Genomic DNA, 18001 nt, shown 5'->3' with positions numbered 1-18001 from the left:
TCATGCACTGTAAGAAATGAGTTCACGGACTAAGAAATTAAGTCACTGGTGGGAATCAAAAACTCTGTCCAGATGTTTTTTTTTTTTCTGTCTATCCAGATTGAGCAACATTTTGTGCCCTAAAACAAACAACTCCGTTTAGATATATGCATTTTGATAATATTTGTGAAATATAACGTGTGCGGTCAATAATCATGGAGTTCTGGCTGTTTTTCAGAATCTAGTGTCTTTCCAGAGACCACAAAATACCAAGTGACATTTTTGCAGCTGAAGAAGTGTCTATAAAACTGTACACACAAGAGTTTTGGAACACTAAAAACTGAAGTTTGTTGACATGTCTTTTGAAAAGTATAAATCAATTTTATCTCTTTTTTTTTTTTACGTTTTGTACATTCCATTTCGTAACATTTTGGCTACCAAATGTATCATTGAGTACCAAAAAATCCATTACTCAACTAAACCTTTTCATAAATGTTCAAAAACACTAGTGAAGCAATCAATTAATATGTATAATTAAATAGCAAGACTGAAGCCTTTAGATTTACCTTTAGTTTTATGTAATTGTGTTGGTGCATAAATAAAATACTGGCAAAATATTTTATGATATTACATTAGATATATACTTCAACTACAAATATAATAATTTGTATTTATATCTGGCGCTCATCGTGATTCTTTTCTAATGATTACCGATAGAGGGCGCTTTAAATCCTCAGCAGAGTATGTTTATATCTGATTGGAGAGTCTATCAATAGAAGCTACCATTAATTATTTAAGAAATATTTAATTGCTTAGTTTTGTATGTGTTTTGTTTTTGAAGGTAGCAGTGAGACAATGCACATCCAGGGCATGCCTGAGCTTGATGCAGTGGTATGGGGGCAGAAATGTGTATTTGACAAAGTGTTGACACTCATTTCTCTTTGACATACAGGGATAAATCTAGCCCTCATTTCCCCTGTCCTGAATGTAGAAAGAGACTGATGGATAGACAGAAGTCTAGTAAAGAGCTGACTTGATTGCAAGGTCAGGGGTTTTATAGTACTGCTAGATGTCAAGATTCTTAGCTCAAAAATGTATCTTTGCTTTTTAGCATTTTAAATAGCCCGTAATGCCATTTTTGTCAAGGAAAATTTCAACCAATTTCTTTCCAACAGAGCAATTCAATCCTGTTTAGAAAGCTATATTAATGCAACTGATTAATCAATCTACATAGTTGACGATTGATTGTCTTGTTAAACACCCAAGATTTGTTCTTTGATCACAGTTTGATTAAATCGTTATAGCGTTATCTAAAGGAATGCGTCTGAAGACTAGACGATGCTCGCTGCCAATCTGAGAGACTCCTGTAGAGTAGTATCAGATACAGTGTTCTTTTCAATAGCACACACACATTTTCAGATCATTCAGCTCTCACTTTCCAATCAATCCATCGGGCAAACTTTGTGCATATCCAATGCAAAAGAAAAAAAAAACAGTTCATGACGATAGCTCTGAATTGGAGAAGAAAAAGAAATTTGCCAGTTATATAATTGTATTACTATTTATTATTTTTATTTATTTATTGGTATTACTAATTGTTACTTTTTTATTTTTTTATTTTATTACTTGTTAGTTCTGTGAAGACTTTGAATTTGCCTATTATTATTATTATTTTGGAAAAAGTAGATTTTGAGGTAATATATAACGTGATTTTTCTTTTATTATTAATTTTTTATTAAATGTAATTTAAATTTTATTTAATTTAATTAATTTTAATTTAATTAAAAACAAATTACCAGAATGCTATCTTAACTGTGAATTTTTTTTTTATTTTTATTTTTTTTATTACTAGTAGTCAGTTAGTCCTATGAAGGCTTTGAATATTCTAGCTGCATACAAAACTAAGTTGATTTTAAGGTAAGATATAACACACTTGATTTTGAGGAAAGTGTGGGTCAAACTTTTAGATGAGTTTCTATACATCTTAGAAACAATGCTGGTAAAATATTAATAAACAGCCCACAAAATGTAGCTCTCAGCTATTTAAAGTTTTGGGATACACCCTTGCCTGGTAGAGTAGGTTTCTAAATTACCTTGCTCTTTGACCCCACTGCTCAAAGCAAGCAACAGCTATCATCCCCTAGTTATTCATGGCACAGGGAATTCATCAAGAAAGTATGTCTCTTTGAAGATAAAATTATAAATAAAAACTAAGTACTTAACCTGCCTGGATATGGAAAGCTATTTCAAAGAGATTTTTTTTCTGATGGCGAATCAAGCCATGGTTTAACACACATTTGTTTATCTATTTACGGATAGTTAGTGGTCAGTTCATCGCTCCGTTGAGAATCTGTGAGGTATGAAATTCCGGCCCCACCCACTCCTGGAGTGGACTGGGAAACTGACCAATTGGGAAAGCGCAAAACCACGCCCATTTCACCCATACCCATTTCGCCACGCCTACTCATGCCTCCCTGTCCATTTGGACTTGCCTTGTTTAGTGGGTCGGCGGTCTATCAAAGCATCCTTCAGGCGGAAGTAGACGTAGGGATTTTTTTTTGGAAGTACTTTGACTTGCGCACTAGCTGCCAGGGTGTAGTCGGATAAAGTTCATTTTCTCCAAAAGTTTTTATTTTTCCCCATGGCGGTGGTTAGAAAGCAGTAATAAAGTTAAGGTTTGCAAGCGAGGAGATTAAGCCACAACTATCGCTTTTTGGAGGTGAAGCGATTAACGTTACCACCATTTTCCGCATGAGTTTATTTATAAAACCACAAACTCGGTAGCTGGCGAGTTACCGCGAACTTTTTAAAGACTGCGAAGATTTGAGAGGTCAAGACAGTGACGGTAGCTACTTGAGTTCGCATAAACAAAAGGACACAATGTCTCTTTTTAGCTGTTTGTTATTATGCACTTTGTGGGCAGCGTGCAGTCACGGAGCGATGGATGAATGTATAGACGACTCCAATCGGCCTCATCGCTGCATGCCAGAGTTTGTTAACGCCGCTTTCAATGTAACCGTAGTGGCCACCAACACTTGCGGCTCGCCTCCTGAAGAATACTGCGTACAGACCGGGGTAACGGGAGTCACTAAATCATGCCACATTTGCGACGCCGGAGACCCCAGACACCACCACAGCGCTGTTTATCTCACCGATTACAACAACCAAGCGGATACCACCTGGTGGCAAAGTCAGACTATGTTAGCGGGCATCCAGTACCCAAACTCCATCAACCTGACCCTTCACCTGGGTAAGCAGCTTTCTCTTCTATTCTCGTAACAGTGTCACAAAAATCTTGTTTGGTTTCCTGCGCTGTGAATAAAAGTTGTGACAAGCCGATTTAGCATGTGTTCTTTAAAGTTAATGTTAGGATCTCAGTTTCATTCATCACTGCTAGTCATTAAAATGAGTTGCCAGCAGTATGTATTCGTTGCATAGTACTATAACTTATTAATTAATCTGCTACATGTCACTATTGATAGTGACAACTACTTCCTTGTTACTGGTAAAACTTTTTGTTAATTGAAATCTATAGAGATCTGTGATTCAGATATTAACTATTCACTTTTGACTAGTAACCAATAGCTGTTAATACCAATTTTACCATTATTAGTACTAGTTACTATTCTCTATGCATTTCTTAGTTACTTTTTGGATAGTTGCTAGTATCTATTCTATTTGTAAGATTGTGTTATTAATCTTATTAGAAAGTAGTAATAACAAACTTAAGCAGCCCTGCTGACTAATCAATGACAAGTTGAAAGAAAGCAAGGTAACATTTTTAAGTAATATATTATTATGTAACATGAACAGTACTTCTACAGCAGTTAATACGTTAATTGCAAAATTTAACAATAACCTTTTAAATCAAGATGTAATAAATGCTCTAAAAATACAATACTCATTATAATGCATTTATATTTAATGCACAAATGAGGCTTATTGTAAACTGTTAGCATAGGCAGTTGTAGTGAGACAATACATGCTAGTGTCTCATAAAAAAATAATAGTATCTACTAAATATGTACTAAGGTCATATGATCTGTCCACTTTTTCAATCTGCTCAGATGTGAATGTGAACTAATAGTGATCAGTCATAGCTCAGTCATCATCGCTCATATTTCATAGCTTTAGGCAATAATAAATCTGCGCGTTTCTAATAATCATGGTTCAACCTTTTGTTCTATTATATTGTTATCATATACTAGATGTCATTTAGAAATAATCAATATTTTTTTAAATACAGCTCAAACATTACTGTTCTTCATGTCTGGGCTCCATCAAGGAGAAACCTTACCTAAGAAGATCATTCAAGATACATACTCTGGGTTCAGAATCACAGATTTGGGAAAATAATATAGACCCTCTGTTAAATCTGGCAAGGAGTGACCTTTCTACTTGGTGGTGAATTTGTGCACATTACGCAAATCATTGAATTTCTTCCAGCATAAGCAGAACGACTGGGTTGCAGGAGGAGGTTGTTCTGCCTGTGGGAAAAGAGCAGTATTGTAACCAATTAATAGAGTCCCAGCAAGCGATGACCTCTGTAGCCTCTCGTTCCCAACTAGATGCAGCTATATACCCAAATGCAAGTAATAAGCATGTCTAATGAGCTTTAATCAGGGTGTCAATAAGACATTTGCATTTAGATAATGGAAGAGGAAGTGATTTGGCTTTTAATCTTTCTATCATGCACTTGGCTAATTAGCAGCCATTTGTTAGCACATGGTCTACAATGGGCTTTTTCCATCAGACACCTTCTCTTCTTTCACTTTATTTCTTCTTGTTGATTTAGGCATTTTGCAATTGAATCGTGTCAGTAAAACAGCATGAAACAGACAGCCATATAATATTTGATGCTTATCATCTTGATTATGCCCATTCAAGTAATGAGACTAATTTGTTGAGCCACATTTTTATTTATTTGATAAATGTGCTTTTGTCAGTCTTCTAACAAACAAAATAGTTAAAAATACATGTAAATTATATATTTACACCCTTAAAAATAAGGATGCTTCACGATGCCATAGAAGAAACTTTTTTTTTTGTCTAAATGGGTTCCATATAGAACCTTTAACATCTGAAGAACTTCTGTTTCACAAAAGGTTCTTTGTGGTGAAAGAAGGTTCTTCAGATTCTCAAATCCTAGAATCTACCCTTTTAAGCGCCTTTATTTTTAAAGGTATAGAACATTTTTAATATGCATTTTGACCATTTTTCCCCAAACAGTGTTTTTATGCAGTACTTTAAAAGTCGCTCAAAAATACATAGTTTTGATGGGTTGAAGTGGACACGTATCTCATTTTAGACATCTTACTGAGAACTGAAGCCAAAACATCTGAGGAGATTCACGATTGTTGATTTACTTGTTTTGTTCTTCCATGATTTTTCCCCCAAAAGCGTCTCCATAGGTGGGAACCCACAAGTAGTCTGGATTCCAGCCATAAGCTTTTATTTTATGTGCTCTGCCTTTGATGGCTTTCATGTTTATTCTGCCTTGGTTGGGATGGTCCAGGCGGAAGCAGGCATGTCTTAACTTGACACTGCTGAGTCCTTAGAGAGCATGGAGATTTGGCCTGACCTGGGGGGCAAGGACAGATGAGGAGGGTAGATCAGATTTACTATTGAGCATTTCTGTATGTCCCACACTCGTTCTTTATTAACCAGTTCTGGCTGGCCTGTCAAGCTTCAATAATGCTGTGAGACTGAGAAATGTGAATCATTATCCAGACACCAGCTAATGAAGACTTGAAGACATATGCATCTGAACCTGTACAGACAAATATATATAATGTAGTGGTTTAAAGAATGGTCAGGTTAATGGAAAATTGTTGATGCCTACTTGTCAGACACAGCCCAGAGGGATTGCAGACATAAATTTAGCTGTACTGTGTCATACCCAGCTAGAAGTGCCAATTTATATTTCTGTAGACAGGAGGTTGTTTTTCCAGAATTGTCTTAGGCGTTGATGTTATACTTGGGTCCTAAAACAAGGACTTTTTAGTCAGCCATAAAATACTTACTTGTACACCCTTGTAAAGTATATAATGTTTTACTTTGTCTAAAAATGTCTTTGTTATAAAAGTATTTATTTCTTTTATTTTTTTTATTATTAATTCGAGTCTGCATATTATGAAAATAAATTGTTCATTCTCTCTTTCTTTTTCCTAAATGCATGTTATTAATCTTATTGCGAACAACTCATCCTTGTATATGCAACATCATCATTTTTAGACTTAGATTTCTCTCTGGTGACATGCCAGATTCTACAATTAACTCAAATATAATTGACTGTAAGTTTGTTTCGAAAATGACTCTGTTTAGTGAGGTAGTCGATTTGTGACCTCAGTATTGGATCTGAATGATTCACTTACAGAGCGAGTCTGATTCAAACCACTAACTCAAAAGTAAGTTAAAGATTTTTTTTGTGAATCTTTTTGATTGACTCATTAAAAATGCACAATATATGCTTTGTAGATATTTAAGTAGATTAATAGATGTCTTTCTATAAATGCGACTATCGTCAGTGCATTGGTTTTTATGTAAAATTTATGTGGAATTATAGCTTGGTGTATATTTTTTTGCAGCATTAATAGAACAACATGGTAAAAAAAATCCCTTAAGTCTGTAAGTGTGTTACTTCCAACTTCTTGAATTGGCAAAGTGCATTTGAGAGAGTTCTTCTCCAGAGCGCTCTAGGGAGCATTTGTGGAGGGTGAGAATTTCCTTTCGTCTGATAAACTGCAGCGGTGAGTGGTTCTTTAACTTGAGCTTGTGAATGGCCCTTATCGTGCCCCATTTCCTCCCTCACTGATAGAAAGAAGAAATCTGCAGTGTTTACTGCAAACTTTCAATCCGTGCCTTGCATTTTACTCTGCATCATATTATTTTTGATGCCTGTCACATCTTCACTTTCATACTTGAATGCTAAACCATTAAAATGAAAGAGCTAATTTTTCTCATGTTTTGAGTTTGTAACGCCATTGAAATCATATGCTGTCCTTGTGCGTTTATCTGGAGCTCCCCTTGTTTTCACTTCTGTTTTCATGGAAGATGGCTGTTCAAACATCTGCCTTCTAATTGTTTAAATCTGGGAATATTCTGGCACACACTATCCAGAATACAATGTGGCCTTTTTTTTACTTTCTTCATTTAAGATTTGTACAGACGGTTATTTATGTGTCAGGAAGAAGCTTGTTTTACTTGGAGCTAATGGGCATTTACAGTATGTTAAGAAGTTTGACCTTGGTTTACTTGACAAGAGCCAAGTTGCTTTGAGTTCTTGTTTTCCTCCTCTCTTTGTCTCTTTCCTGTCTCACCCTCTCTCTCTTGATTTCTCATAAGAGAGGAGACGATGAGTGGTCACAGTGTGGGAAACTGAACAGCCGAATGTTTCCTGGGCTCCGGGATCCTCGTATCCTATCCCTCAGAGGCGCTTTTTTCCCCGAACTCCATCAAAGAACTTGTCATTTCTGAAAGGGGGACCAGATGGTCCAAATTATACCAATCTAAGTGTAGGGGGTTGGAAAGAAGAGCTTGCTATCTGGTTCAAACCTATTGTTATTCTATGGAAGGTATGATCTCAGTATGGGAACTTGTGTTTTTGAAAGCTTTGTAGTCAAGCCATTCACGTAACTGCACTATTGTTTTACTCAAGTTGTTATCGGGCCCATTGCTGCTTTCCTCCTTTGAGACAAAAACTGGCGGTTAATATTGAATTTGTTTGGAATTGCATCACTATAGTAAATGTAATCCAAGCTAATGTGTTGTTTCCACTCTTTTGCAATGCCACCACTCTTCGAAAGCAATGACTTGGACTATTTGGTGGCTCTAACTGTACAGCCAGGGGCAAGATTTGAGCCTCGGGCCACCCAGGGTGGACAAAGTGAAGAATCTCCCTCATTTCCTGGTGATAAATCCATTGTGAGCCACTAGTACTTTCCAGATTGTGCAAACGTGTAAAGAAAGAGCCCACACTGGGTCTGTGGAGCCAGCTATAGGAGCCGTCAGATGGGGAGCTGTGGTTATGTTGTCCTGTGGGCCCGTTTGACTGTGAAATAGTGGAATGAGCCCTCAGGGGCAACTGTTTGTTGTTCTTGCCATTACTGATTAGTGCTCGCAACAAATGACTGGACCCCATTAAAAGTTAAGCTCTAGAGATTTAACGCTAGTTTGACATAAATAAGCCTTTCTTTCTGAGTTGGGTGCTTGAGAAAAATTTAAGGGTTACTATTTCTGCTTGTAATTGTTTTATATATATATATATCATTTTATAGAAAATTTCCCAAATATTTAAGGAAGATCCTTCAAAGTATTTGGGAAGATTTTTCTGAATTCTGTAAATTCGCTAAATTAGAGATATTTGGAGTCCCCACAATGATTTTAAGTCACTGCACTTATTTTCATAAATCTTCGCTGGTGCTGAATTATAATTTATCGATGTGATTAATTTGAAAATCAGTAATCACCCTATAAATATGGTACCAATATATTTTGCATGCCAATGAAAAATTTTAGAGTATGCTACTTTTTTCCCATACAGAGCTGAACGACTTAGTAATTACTAGTATTGTTGCTTTGCTGTGTAAGAAGGAACTGAAAGTTTTCCACAGTTGGCCTCTCTACACTTTGTTCTCACATTTTTACACATACACTGTACATTATTTTTCCTTGGTCTTTCAATACCTTAAAGGCAGGGTAGGTAGTAAATGTATAAACAACTTTCTTCCAAATTTGTTTAAACTTTCTATATATATCAATGCATAATTAAAATGTAAGTACTCTGATAAAAAGAGTATAAAAATCGAGTGACTCTAGACCGTTTAATCTGTATTAAACACAGCTCATTATTTCCATTTCGGGACGAAACATAGGATTGGCTTAGGCGACTGTCACTCTCTCGCAACCATGGCAACCACCCTTTTGCCACACATGACCTGCCCACTTGCGCGCGCACGTTTGATTTGAGGAATTCAAGAGGCACGGATCCTAGGAATACCAAAACAATGGCAGAGAAACAGCAAGCAAAATTCACAGTACCGGCCTATGCAGTTAGTGAAGGCAAACCAGGCAAAAAAAGGAAGACAGTAACAGTACAAGAAGAGGCAATGAACAAAAAGTCTTTGGATAAACAAAGAAATAAAACGCGAGTTAATATCGGCGTGGCTTTCCAGCGATGGCGAGAACTGAGGGAACTCAAGGGGCTGAAAAGTGACTCCTTGATGGCTTTATTTCTGCTGGACAGGTAAATCTTTCTTTTTGTATTTTGATCATACATATTTTTTGTTTATTTTTTCATGAAGCATGTGTCATTAGCACACGTAGCTGCGTAATATAGCTAACATAACATTACTTAGCGAGCCGTAGTAGAGACGATAAATAATCTATAGGAGCCCAGAAGGGAGGGGGTGGAGTGAATGGAAATAATGAGCTGTCTTTAAAACAGTCGTGAGAGGTCTACAGACACTCGATTTTTATACTTTCTTTTTCAGAGTACTTACATTTTAATTATGTATTGATATATAAATAAAGTTTAAACAAATTTGGAAAAAAAGTTTTTTTTATACATTTTTTTTTTACCTACCCTGCCTTTAAGTCTTAGTGCACTCAATGCTCTCCGCTCCACCTGTATGCAGCATTCATCTTTGGATTTTACTCTTCTCAAATGTATTTGATTGGGCATGTAGGCAGGCAAGGTACGAATTGGACACCTATTAAAGGCTTCACTGGTGACAACATGCATTAACCTCCAATTTTATGATTGCATATAATTACAGAACATATTGTTTCCTTTCTACCAGCGCTTTATTTTCAAAACCAATCATACAGTGTTATTCCTCATTGTTTTGCTCCTTCATTTGACTCATGTTGTGAATGTGACTGTTCAAACTCTGAATAAGAATAAGACTGTGTGGTGGTTATTTTCCAAATCTGTCATTCACAGAATGGTATCAGAAGCAGGAAAAGACTCCCATAAGCACAAGCTCTGCAGCTAATGGCCTTTAGGCTGATGCCAGCATTGCAACCTGTTGCAGAGTTCCAAAAACAAAATCATATCAGTGATCTGATATGTGTTATATAGGTCAACCAGTTCCATCTAGCATTTAGCCTGACAGGCCTAGCAAATGTGCTCATACTAGCAGCCTATTTTTTTTTTATCCATTTTCCATACACAATTCTGCCATTGAGTGGCATTTTGGACATCACTGTATCTTAAAATTATTTACAACTCTCTTTTTAGTCATTCATTTAAGTTTCGACACTATTTAACTTTAAACTTGCCACAAAAGGTCATAAAGCAGCTTTTTAGTTTACTGACACCTCAACTTAAAACATGCTTTTCAAAACATATCCAATGTCAGGCCCCTCGCTCTGTTATTTTCCAACAAAGAGTTCTTCTGAAGCTTCAAAGCGTTGCGTTCAAGTACTAAAGTGTGAATCCGATCTCTCGGCTTCCTTGCAGATTGTCAGTTGCCAAATACAGCTGTTTTCACACAAACAGAGCTTCACAAGCCAGATGGGAACAGGTGTGTTGTCCCAACACAATGGGAAAAACTCAGTGTATTTATTATTCCTCATTATTTCTTCCAGCGCATCATACTCCCTCGGAGCGCATGGTTAAAAGAGCTGGCAGTGTACACTACACAGCTGGTTCATACTTTATGAAAATACCCTCCCTCGGGCATCAGTGATAGCACATGCTTTTACAGTGAAGCATGATTTGAAAGTAGAATAAAATATGAGGTTTACAATCGGAGAGTGAATAGCCTCGCTTCCTGTGTTTAGAGACAAATCTTTTCCATTGCTTGCTACACTGTTATATCATAAAAATATTCAGGAAAAGCTAATTTGTTTTATTTTTTGGGAGTGTTTTTGACATGCATAACAATGTGAGATTTAATATACCTGATTACTCCAGTTTTTACATCAGAATGTAAGCATGAATACCACAGGTGAAGTCAAATTCAGGTAAATGGCAAAAAATCAGGTGTGCAAATTTAAGCACAACCTTATAAACCAATTAGGATGTTGGCTTGCATGTTGTTGGCTTAATTTTTTTTTTTTTTGTAATCGGTATAAGATTATTGCTGTTAATACACATCTAGATATGATTTTTTTTGCTGTGTTTTTATCTTTCTATAATTTAAATCAGCTAAAACTTGATATGTGGTTTTGACTTGGGCATGTTGATACAGTAGTCTACATTTTTCATACTTTCAGAAGTGCCAAATCAATGCAATGTTAATTCCCAAGCCATTCTTCAGTACTTCAGTAAATGCATTCACACAGAGCTGATGTTAAAATTAAAATTAACTGAAGGCTCAATACAATATTAATATGGTAGGAGATTCACAGTTTTAAAATGATGAACTCTCCATTGTTAAATCTGGCTTCCATTAGCATCTTGTTTTGGGGGTAAATATCATGTTCTAAAACAACACCCTAATGCTTTTTTTTTTCCTCTTGTGGCTGGGCAAATAGTTGTTTTAGTAGTGCATTTTACCTTGAATCCTATGGTTTCCTGTGTTAGGTTTTGCCTGTAAACTAAAAAAAATTTGACAGAAAATTAAACAAATGATCTTCTGACAGTTTATTCAATGAGAGAAAAATAATATGTCAAAACGTGACCGAGTTTGTTTTACTCTTTAACTATTTGGCTTTTTTGATCAGTTATATACTGTCAGAAAAATGTTTTATTTATTGTTCATACTGAGATAAAGCTATGAAATAGCCTACGTGTATTTTCTCACCAGTTTATGTGGCTTAACACTTTTTTCTCCTTTGGTGTAGGCTGAATTTCAAGACTATTTCATGACCCCAAAGTTCATTGCATGAGTCAGATTTCATATATTAGACAGTTCCTTCACACATTCCTTGAATCCTTTTAGATTATTTGTCATCCCAACCTTGCATAAAACTCATTCATCAAAACATCTTTTTGTTCAGCAACACTTATCTGTATAAAGTAAGTTGTGTGTATCCAGAAATAGGTTACGACAGAAAACAAGTCACATTATGGAGCCAGACAGGTGGAGGTCTGGCGTCTCTCCTGTTTAAGGTAAGGCCTTGATTCCAACCCACAAATCAGTAATATTTAAAGGATTTCTTTTAGGAGGTCTTGTAAAGATATCTTTCTCACACACACACACACTCTGTTGACCAAAGGTCAGTATGGTTTCCGGCACCCAGAGAAATGTTGAGCCACGATTGTAATCGGAGTCTCAGCAGTCACTTCCTTTAGTCTCCCCTGTCTAAACACGAACTCCTCCTGAGGAATAGCAAAGCAAATTCTGCACTCTGTTGTGACATTCCTCCTGCTTTTGTGTTGGATAATTGGTTTGCAGGGCTGATGTGGTAATTAGCACTACAAACCCGAGAAATGGAAATGAATAATGGTGTATACATTATCTTTGAAAGATACATCACACATTACTCTGTTAGTTCACTTAATATGATTACATCTTCTGTATTGTTCTACTATACTTCATTTTCATTCGTGATTCCAAAAAAAAACTGACCACTCACAACTGTTTCTGTGTGATATGGACTTGGTTTTATTCTATGAAGTTAATTTCAGGGTTGATAAATTCATTATTTCTTGGTAGATCATTTTTTATTATTATTCTAATATATGGGTACTGTATTGTATTTTATAATTATTTATATTTTAATTATATTAGTGCTGTCAGACGATTAATTGTGATAAATCGTATCCAAAAAATAAGATTTTGTTTACATATTAGGGCTGCAACTAACGTTTATTTTGATAATTGATAAGTTGGCAAGGTATTTTTTGGATTAAAAAATCTATTTTCTTTGTTGGTTTTACTGACAAAAACACACTATTCCACATTCTGCCAAAGTCCTTAAAACAAATGTGCCAACTGAATGCTATGAAAACATACAATGCTTAACAATTTAATAGACCACCTGTCATGAGACAAAACACAAATATTTTAGGAATCTGTCAAAAAAAAAAGATCTAAAAATGTTAATGTAATTTTTGGACAAACTAAAACAACTAAATAGTATTTAGTCACATAATAACAAAAATGGCCTCCTTTGCCTTTGATAACGGCTCACATGCTTGCTGGCATGATGTACTTTTTGTCCCTTCATAGTTCCTACTCCCATCTATTACTTGCACTGCATGTTGACTTTTAAACCTAAAAATAAATGTTAAACAACAGATATTTTAGCACAGTGAATGTTTTTGCACTGAATATGGTCTCCCTCACCTCTCTGTGTTCCATCTGTTTGACCCACGCCCGCCGCTCTGTCAGTAAAGATTTGATGCGACCGGCTGCAGTGGTGCATCCACTGTGGGTAGACCCAACTAATCGATAATGAGAATCGTTGTCTATGACTTTCATTATCGATAATAATCGATTTTGTTGCAACCCTGCATAATATATTTTTTCGTAAATATATATGCATGCATGTGTATTACATTACATACACATTAGGTAAATATCTTCTTATGCTTAATAAGATTTAGATCTGATTTATGTGTATTATGCCCATACACACATTCAGTCCAGTTCCTCGTTGCCTGTCTGAAAAATGTTTATTGTGCATAATCGCAGAGTCTTGAAAGCCGATTTACTTCATTTTCCTCCTTTTGTCTGTAACTGCATGGATATCAAAGATTATTTTTATCTTAAAACAACCACTGAACTCTCTCTTTGTATGTATTTCTTCCACAATCATAAAAACACACAGACTTGTCCACAGCAAATTTGAGAGCAGTAAGGATGAAGGAACGCCACCAAGGAGCTTATTAAAGTAAAAAGGTATAGCCGCTTAAGGAATGTCTTGAATGGCTGCTCTCTTCTAAAGCCTCTTGAATGAAGCACCGTCCCACCGGAGAAGCCTCGGCCGTGTGTGCGTGTGAGTGGATGTCAGGATCCTATCTTTAGATCTGAGGCATGGGCCAGTGCTCCCCCTCTATCTCTAGCCCACCCTCTTCAAGTTCTACTTCACAAAACTCCTTTGTCTTCTTTTCTTTACATGGGGGAAGGGTTATCCAGTAACTGGATTAGTCTTTTTGTTTAGTTATTCCTACTTGTCTGTTCATTCACCCCCCCCCCCCCCCCACCTTTCAGTCTGCTTGTTTTTTCTCTCTCACTACCTTCCATCCCCTCTTTCTTCTTTTCCTTGTTTTCTTCTTCAAACTGAATATTCTTATTTTGAATTTACTCTAAACTTCATTGCCCCGTCTTAGAGAAGTCTTCATCTGGATGAGATGTTAAACACCAAATTTACACTCTAAAAGCTTAACCACGGCCTGTGTTTGTAGTCCATTCAGGAGGTCCTACAGGAGGTTTGATTTAATTTGCTTTCTTTATAATGTCATGTTTAATGCATGTTTTTACAGGCTTTTCTGAACTTTCGCTGATGCTGTATCTCTTGTGCATTATTAATCCTTTCTGTTGTGAAATTAACTAGGTGTACGTTCCAGTTATACATTACCTACAGTTAGGGATGTGTCCACTCAGGAATGTCAGTGACCGTAATGTGACCCGTGAAATTTCATTTAGTCATTGCCTTTGGATCTGATAGATGGTCTACATGCTGAAACATGCCATACTGCTGGATGTGGTGCCCTCAGGACCCTACGCCCATACTCCCTATTTCAGTGGCCTGTCATTGACTTCTGACCCTGTTTAATTCCAAAACACCCTCCTTTTTTCACCAGTGGATCACAGGGCAGTATTGGCTATGTGCGGTACGGATTAAATTGCTTTTGCAGAAAAGCCCTAATTGTTTGTAATTCGAAAAAAAGAAGAAATTAATCCAAAGCCAGGTTTTCCATAGCTCATTTTGATACTGCTGATATCAGCGATCACTCATCATGTGGAAATGAAGTTCCGCTCTCTGTAGTCCTCCTTTTTCATAATTACATGGATGGGTTCAAGAGGGATTTAAGAGCTTCGTACAGCATGCCGCCTTGCTAATAAAAAATTAATAAAATGTTTCTGCAGAAACAAATATTTAAACACTACAAACCTGTGTAATTCTAAAGCTGAAATGCTGTATTTTTGTCATGTCTATAGTAAATTACATTGTTAAAATGGCAAATAATTTGCTTTAGCTTCTTTGGTAATGATATAAAACTCTGGCTAATTAATCTGCTAATATATGGCCATTTGATAATATTGGAATCCGTAATCTGAATCTATTTGTTGTAAAACCATGTTCTAAAACTATTTATTTCCAGTAGATTTGAACGTCAGATTACAGTGTGGACTTTACAGTTTGAACTCTGCAGTATGTTGTGTACATATCGGCATTATATTACCTATTATTATAAAGTAATACATAGTTTATGATCAGCATTTATTTTTAAATGCTCACCAATATTCACCAATATTTCACCAATATTTGGAGGGAGAGGGCTAAACATATTATTCTAAAACACTGTGTCTACACCAGACGCTGTGCAGCAACAAAATACTGATACGAATTTCAGTTGATTTTCAATGGTCGCTTTGTCGTGTCCAGTGTAGACAGACTTTAGCTGTTGCTGCGAGGTAACTGACGCGTCCGGTGTAGACAAAAAGGCAGTAACCTCTGCAGGGTTTTATTTTTATTTTTTTACACCAACAATATACTATAGGTGTACTACTAAAAGAAAATAGGTGATTTTTCAAACTTGATGTGCTGTTGTGGTAGGCCAGTTAAAAATTCATGTTTCATTCATTCATTTGTTTTCTCTTCCAGATGACATAATTCATATTCAAGCGAATGAGAACCGTTTCGTGGGAGATGCCAGGGGTTTGAGAAAAAAAAATTATTTGAATCTCAAAATTGATAATTGAATGCCAGCCCACTGAACAAATATTCAAATAATCGAATATTCTGGTCCAGCACTAATTAATATTAATTTAAGAGTGCTGATTAATATTTTGGTGGAAACCAGGATACCATGTTATGTTTTTTTGTTTTGTTTTCATATTAAATGAACATAATTTATTTGAAATTGAAATCTTTTGGAATATTATAAATGCGTTTCAGGTCAATTTTGATCAATTATGCATCCCTGCTGAATAGAAGTCCTTATAAAGTCAGAAATGGTGCACTTCATGGACATGTTTTGGTGTGAGAAACGGTTGACCTTTTGGTTCCTATCAGCTTGTTCTCAGATAAGCTGAGACAAGGCACTGGTAGTGTTATGGATCTTGTAGCTGTCAGATGATAGTGCAGAGGTTAGTAATTAACATTCAGGGTCTGCTGAAGCTCCTCTCTTCTGTCTGTCAGATGTCCGGCCATGTGATTACACTATTTGGTCTGAAAGGGTTTTTTCCTCATTGTCCATTGAAAATATGCAGAGTAAGAACAATATATTACAATGCTGGCTGCCTCCCAGATGTCACCAAATGATATCTTGGTTCAACTGCATCTTTCTGCTGCTAGCGATACAGGGATACATCTTGCAGGGGGACGTCATTAACAGTTCAAGACATTGCAAAGTTGAAATGAATGTGTTCTGTTGTTCATGTTGTGGCAATATCACAGTTTGAGACAAAATGTAGGATCCTGTCATTTTCTGTTATGGGTCCTGAGACTCTTGATTCTTTCCCTGAGTTTTCCTGCAGCCTTGTTTTAGCTGTAGCAGCTGTCTTGTAGCTGTCCACGTTCAGTTAGTTTTCAGGGCCAAATTTAGTCCTGGCAGACTGAACTAACCCAACTAACTTCCATTCTTTTTTTGTCCTAAGAGTTTGCTAGTATAGCATGCGCTTGATGTTCTGCCTGACACCAAACAGCATTTTCAAGTTTGTGCTCATTAGCATGCCTAGCATACTCTCCTGAGCCTTCACACAGCCAAAGACAGTATGAGGAGGAAGAGAGTGACCACTCATAGAAAAATGAATGGGAGAAAACACAACACTCAGTATCGTGGCTTCAGCAAAGAACTTCTTGCCATCACTTAAATTGGCCTTATTTGTTAATGCGTCACTTGGTCTGTTTGTGTGTGTTTGTTATGTATATATAATTTCTATTTTCTATTATATATTATATACAATTTAGGTCACACCTAGGGTTGTGCCGATAGACGATAGTATTGTGTATCGATGATAGTCAGAGATATCGACGATGGCAGATGTCTCTGTTGATAGTCAAGACAATATAAGGCTCATTCTCCTATTAATGTATTCAATTATAATAATAATAATAATAATAATAACTATTATTATTTTTATAAGGTGGCCTATTATTATTCGGCTATCAAACTGCCCAGCTTTTTCACTTCCGCACCACATTTCTCACACACACACACACAGCAAAAGAGGATTAGAGCCTGTAGTCTGAGAAAAAGTTGTAACACTTTGACGTGATAACTCGTTAAATCCACGAAATGAAAGAGATAGAAAATGAGGTGTTGGTGTCCCACACATTTAATGTCTGGTACACGGCAACGCGCTCTTCTCATACATGAGAGATTAACTCTTTCTTGGAGTTACAAATAAAGTAACGACAAAATAATAACACGGCGACAGAGCGAACTTATCTATAGTGGTTGTCACGTAGTCCTTCTACGTCATCACCACAAAGTGTGCGTTATAAGTTAAGTGATCAGTCTCTTAAAGGGCACACCGCACTATAATGTGATGGATGCAAAATACATAGTTTTGGCCATTACAAAATCTCCATCCACAAACAGACGTACATCGTCTGAAGATATAAATATTTCATTGCACTTTAACTTCTAAACTGAATGGCCTATATATGTGCACTATTTTAAATGGGCCCACACTAACTGAGTTTAATGCCACAGTTATGTTAGACTGCATCTCATTCTTGTTTCTGTGGCGGTACATCGGTCTCGTCATGAGGCGCGCGGTCCAGAGCGATGTATGACTGATGCATCAGTTCAATTCAGCTTTACTCCAAATATATGAACTTACCTGTTTTAAATACTTTATATTTAAATGTTCGTTTATGCCCAATATTAGTGTTAAATTGTTGGACTGATTTTGCAGAACATTTAGACTGATAACTTCCGTGCGCAGATGCGGCA

General features: G+C 36.4%; 1 protein-coding gene across 1 annotated transcript in view; it reads left to right on the top strand.

Annotated features, from left to right (window-relative positions):
- Positions 1 to 2472: 2472 nt before the first annotated feature.
- Positions 2473 to 18001, top strand: part of LOC132096340 (laminin subunit gamma-1) — a 57739-nt gene continuing 42210 nt past the window's right edge. The window contains exon 1 of the mRNA XM_059501628.1: positions 2473 to 3229. Within this exon, the coding sequence (XP_059357611.1) occupies positions 2860 to 3229 (370 nt within the window). The 5' untranslated portion in view covers positions 2473 to 2859. The remainder of the gene's footprint in view (positions 3230 to 18001) is intronic.

The sequence above is a fragment of the Carassius carassius genome, chromosome 20, assembly GCF_963082965.1.
Source record: "Carassius carassius chromosome 20, fCarCar2.1, whole genome shotgun sequence".
NCBI lineage: Eukaryota > Metazoa > Chordata > Actinopteri > Cypriniformes > Cyprinidae > Carassius > Carassius carassius.
Note: the sequence above shows the minus strand (reverse complement) of the source record. Positions and strands in the feature narration are given on the sequence as shown.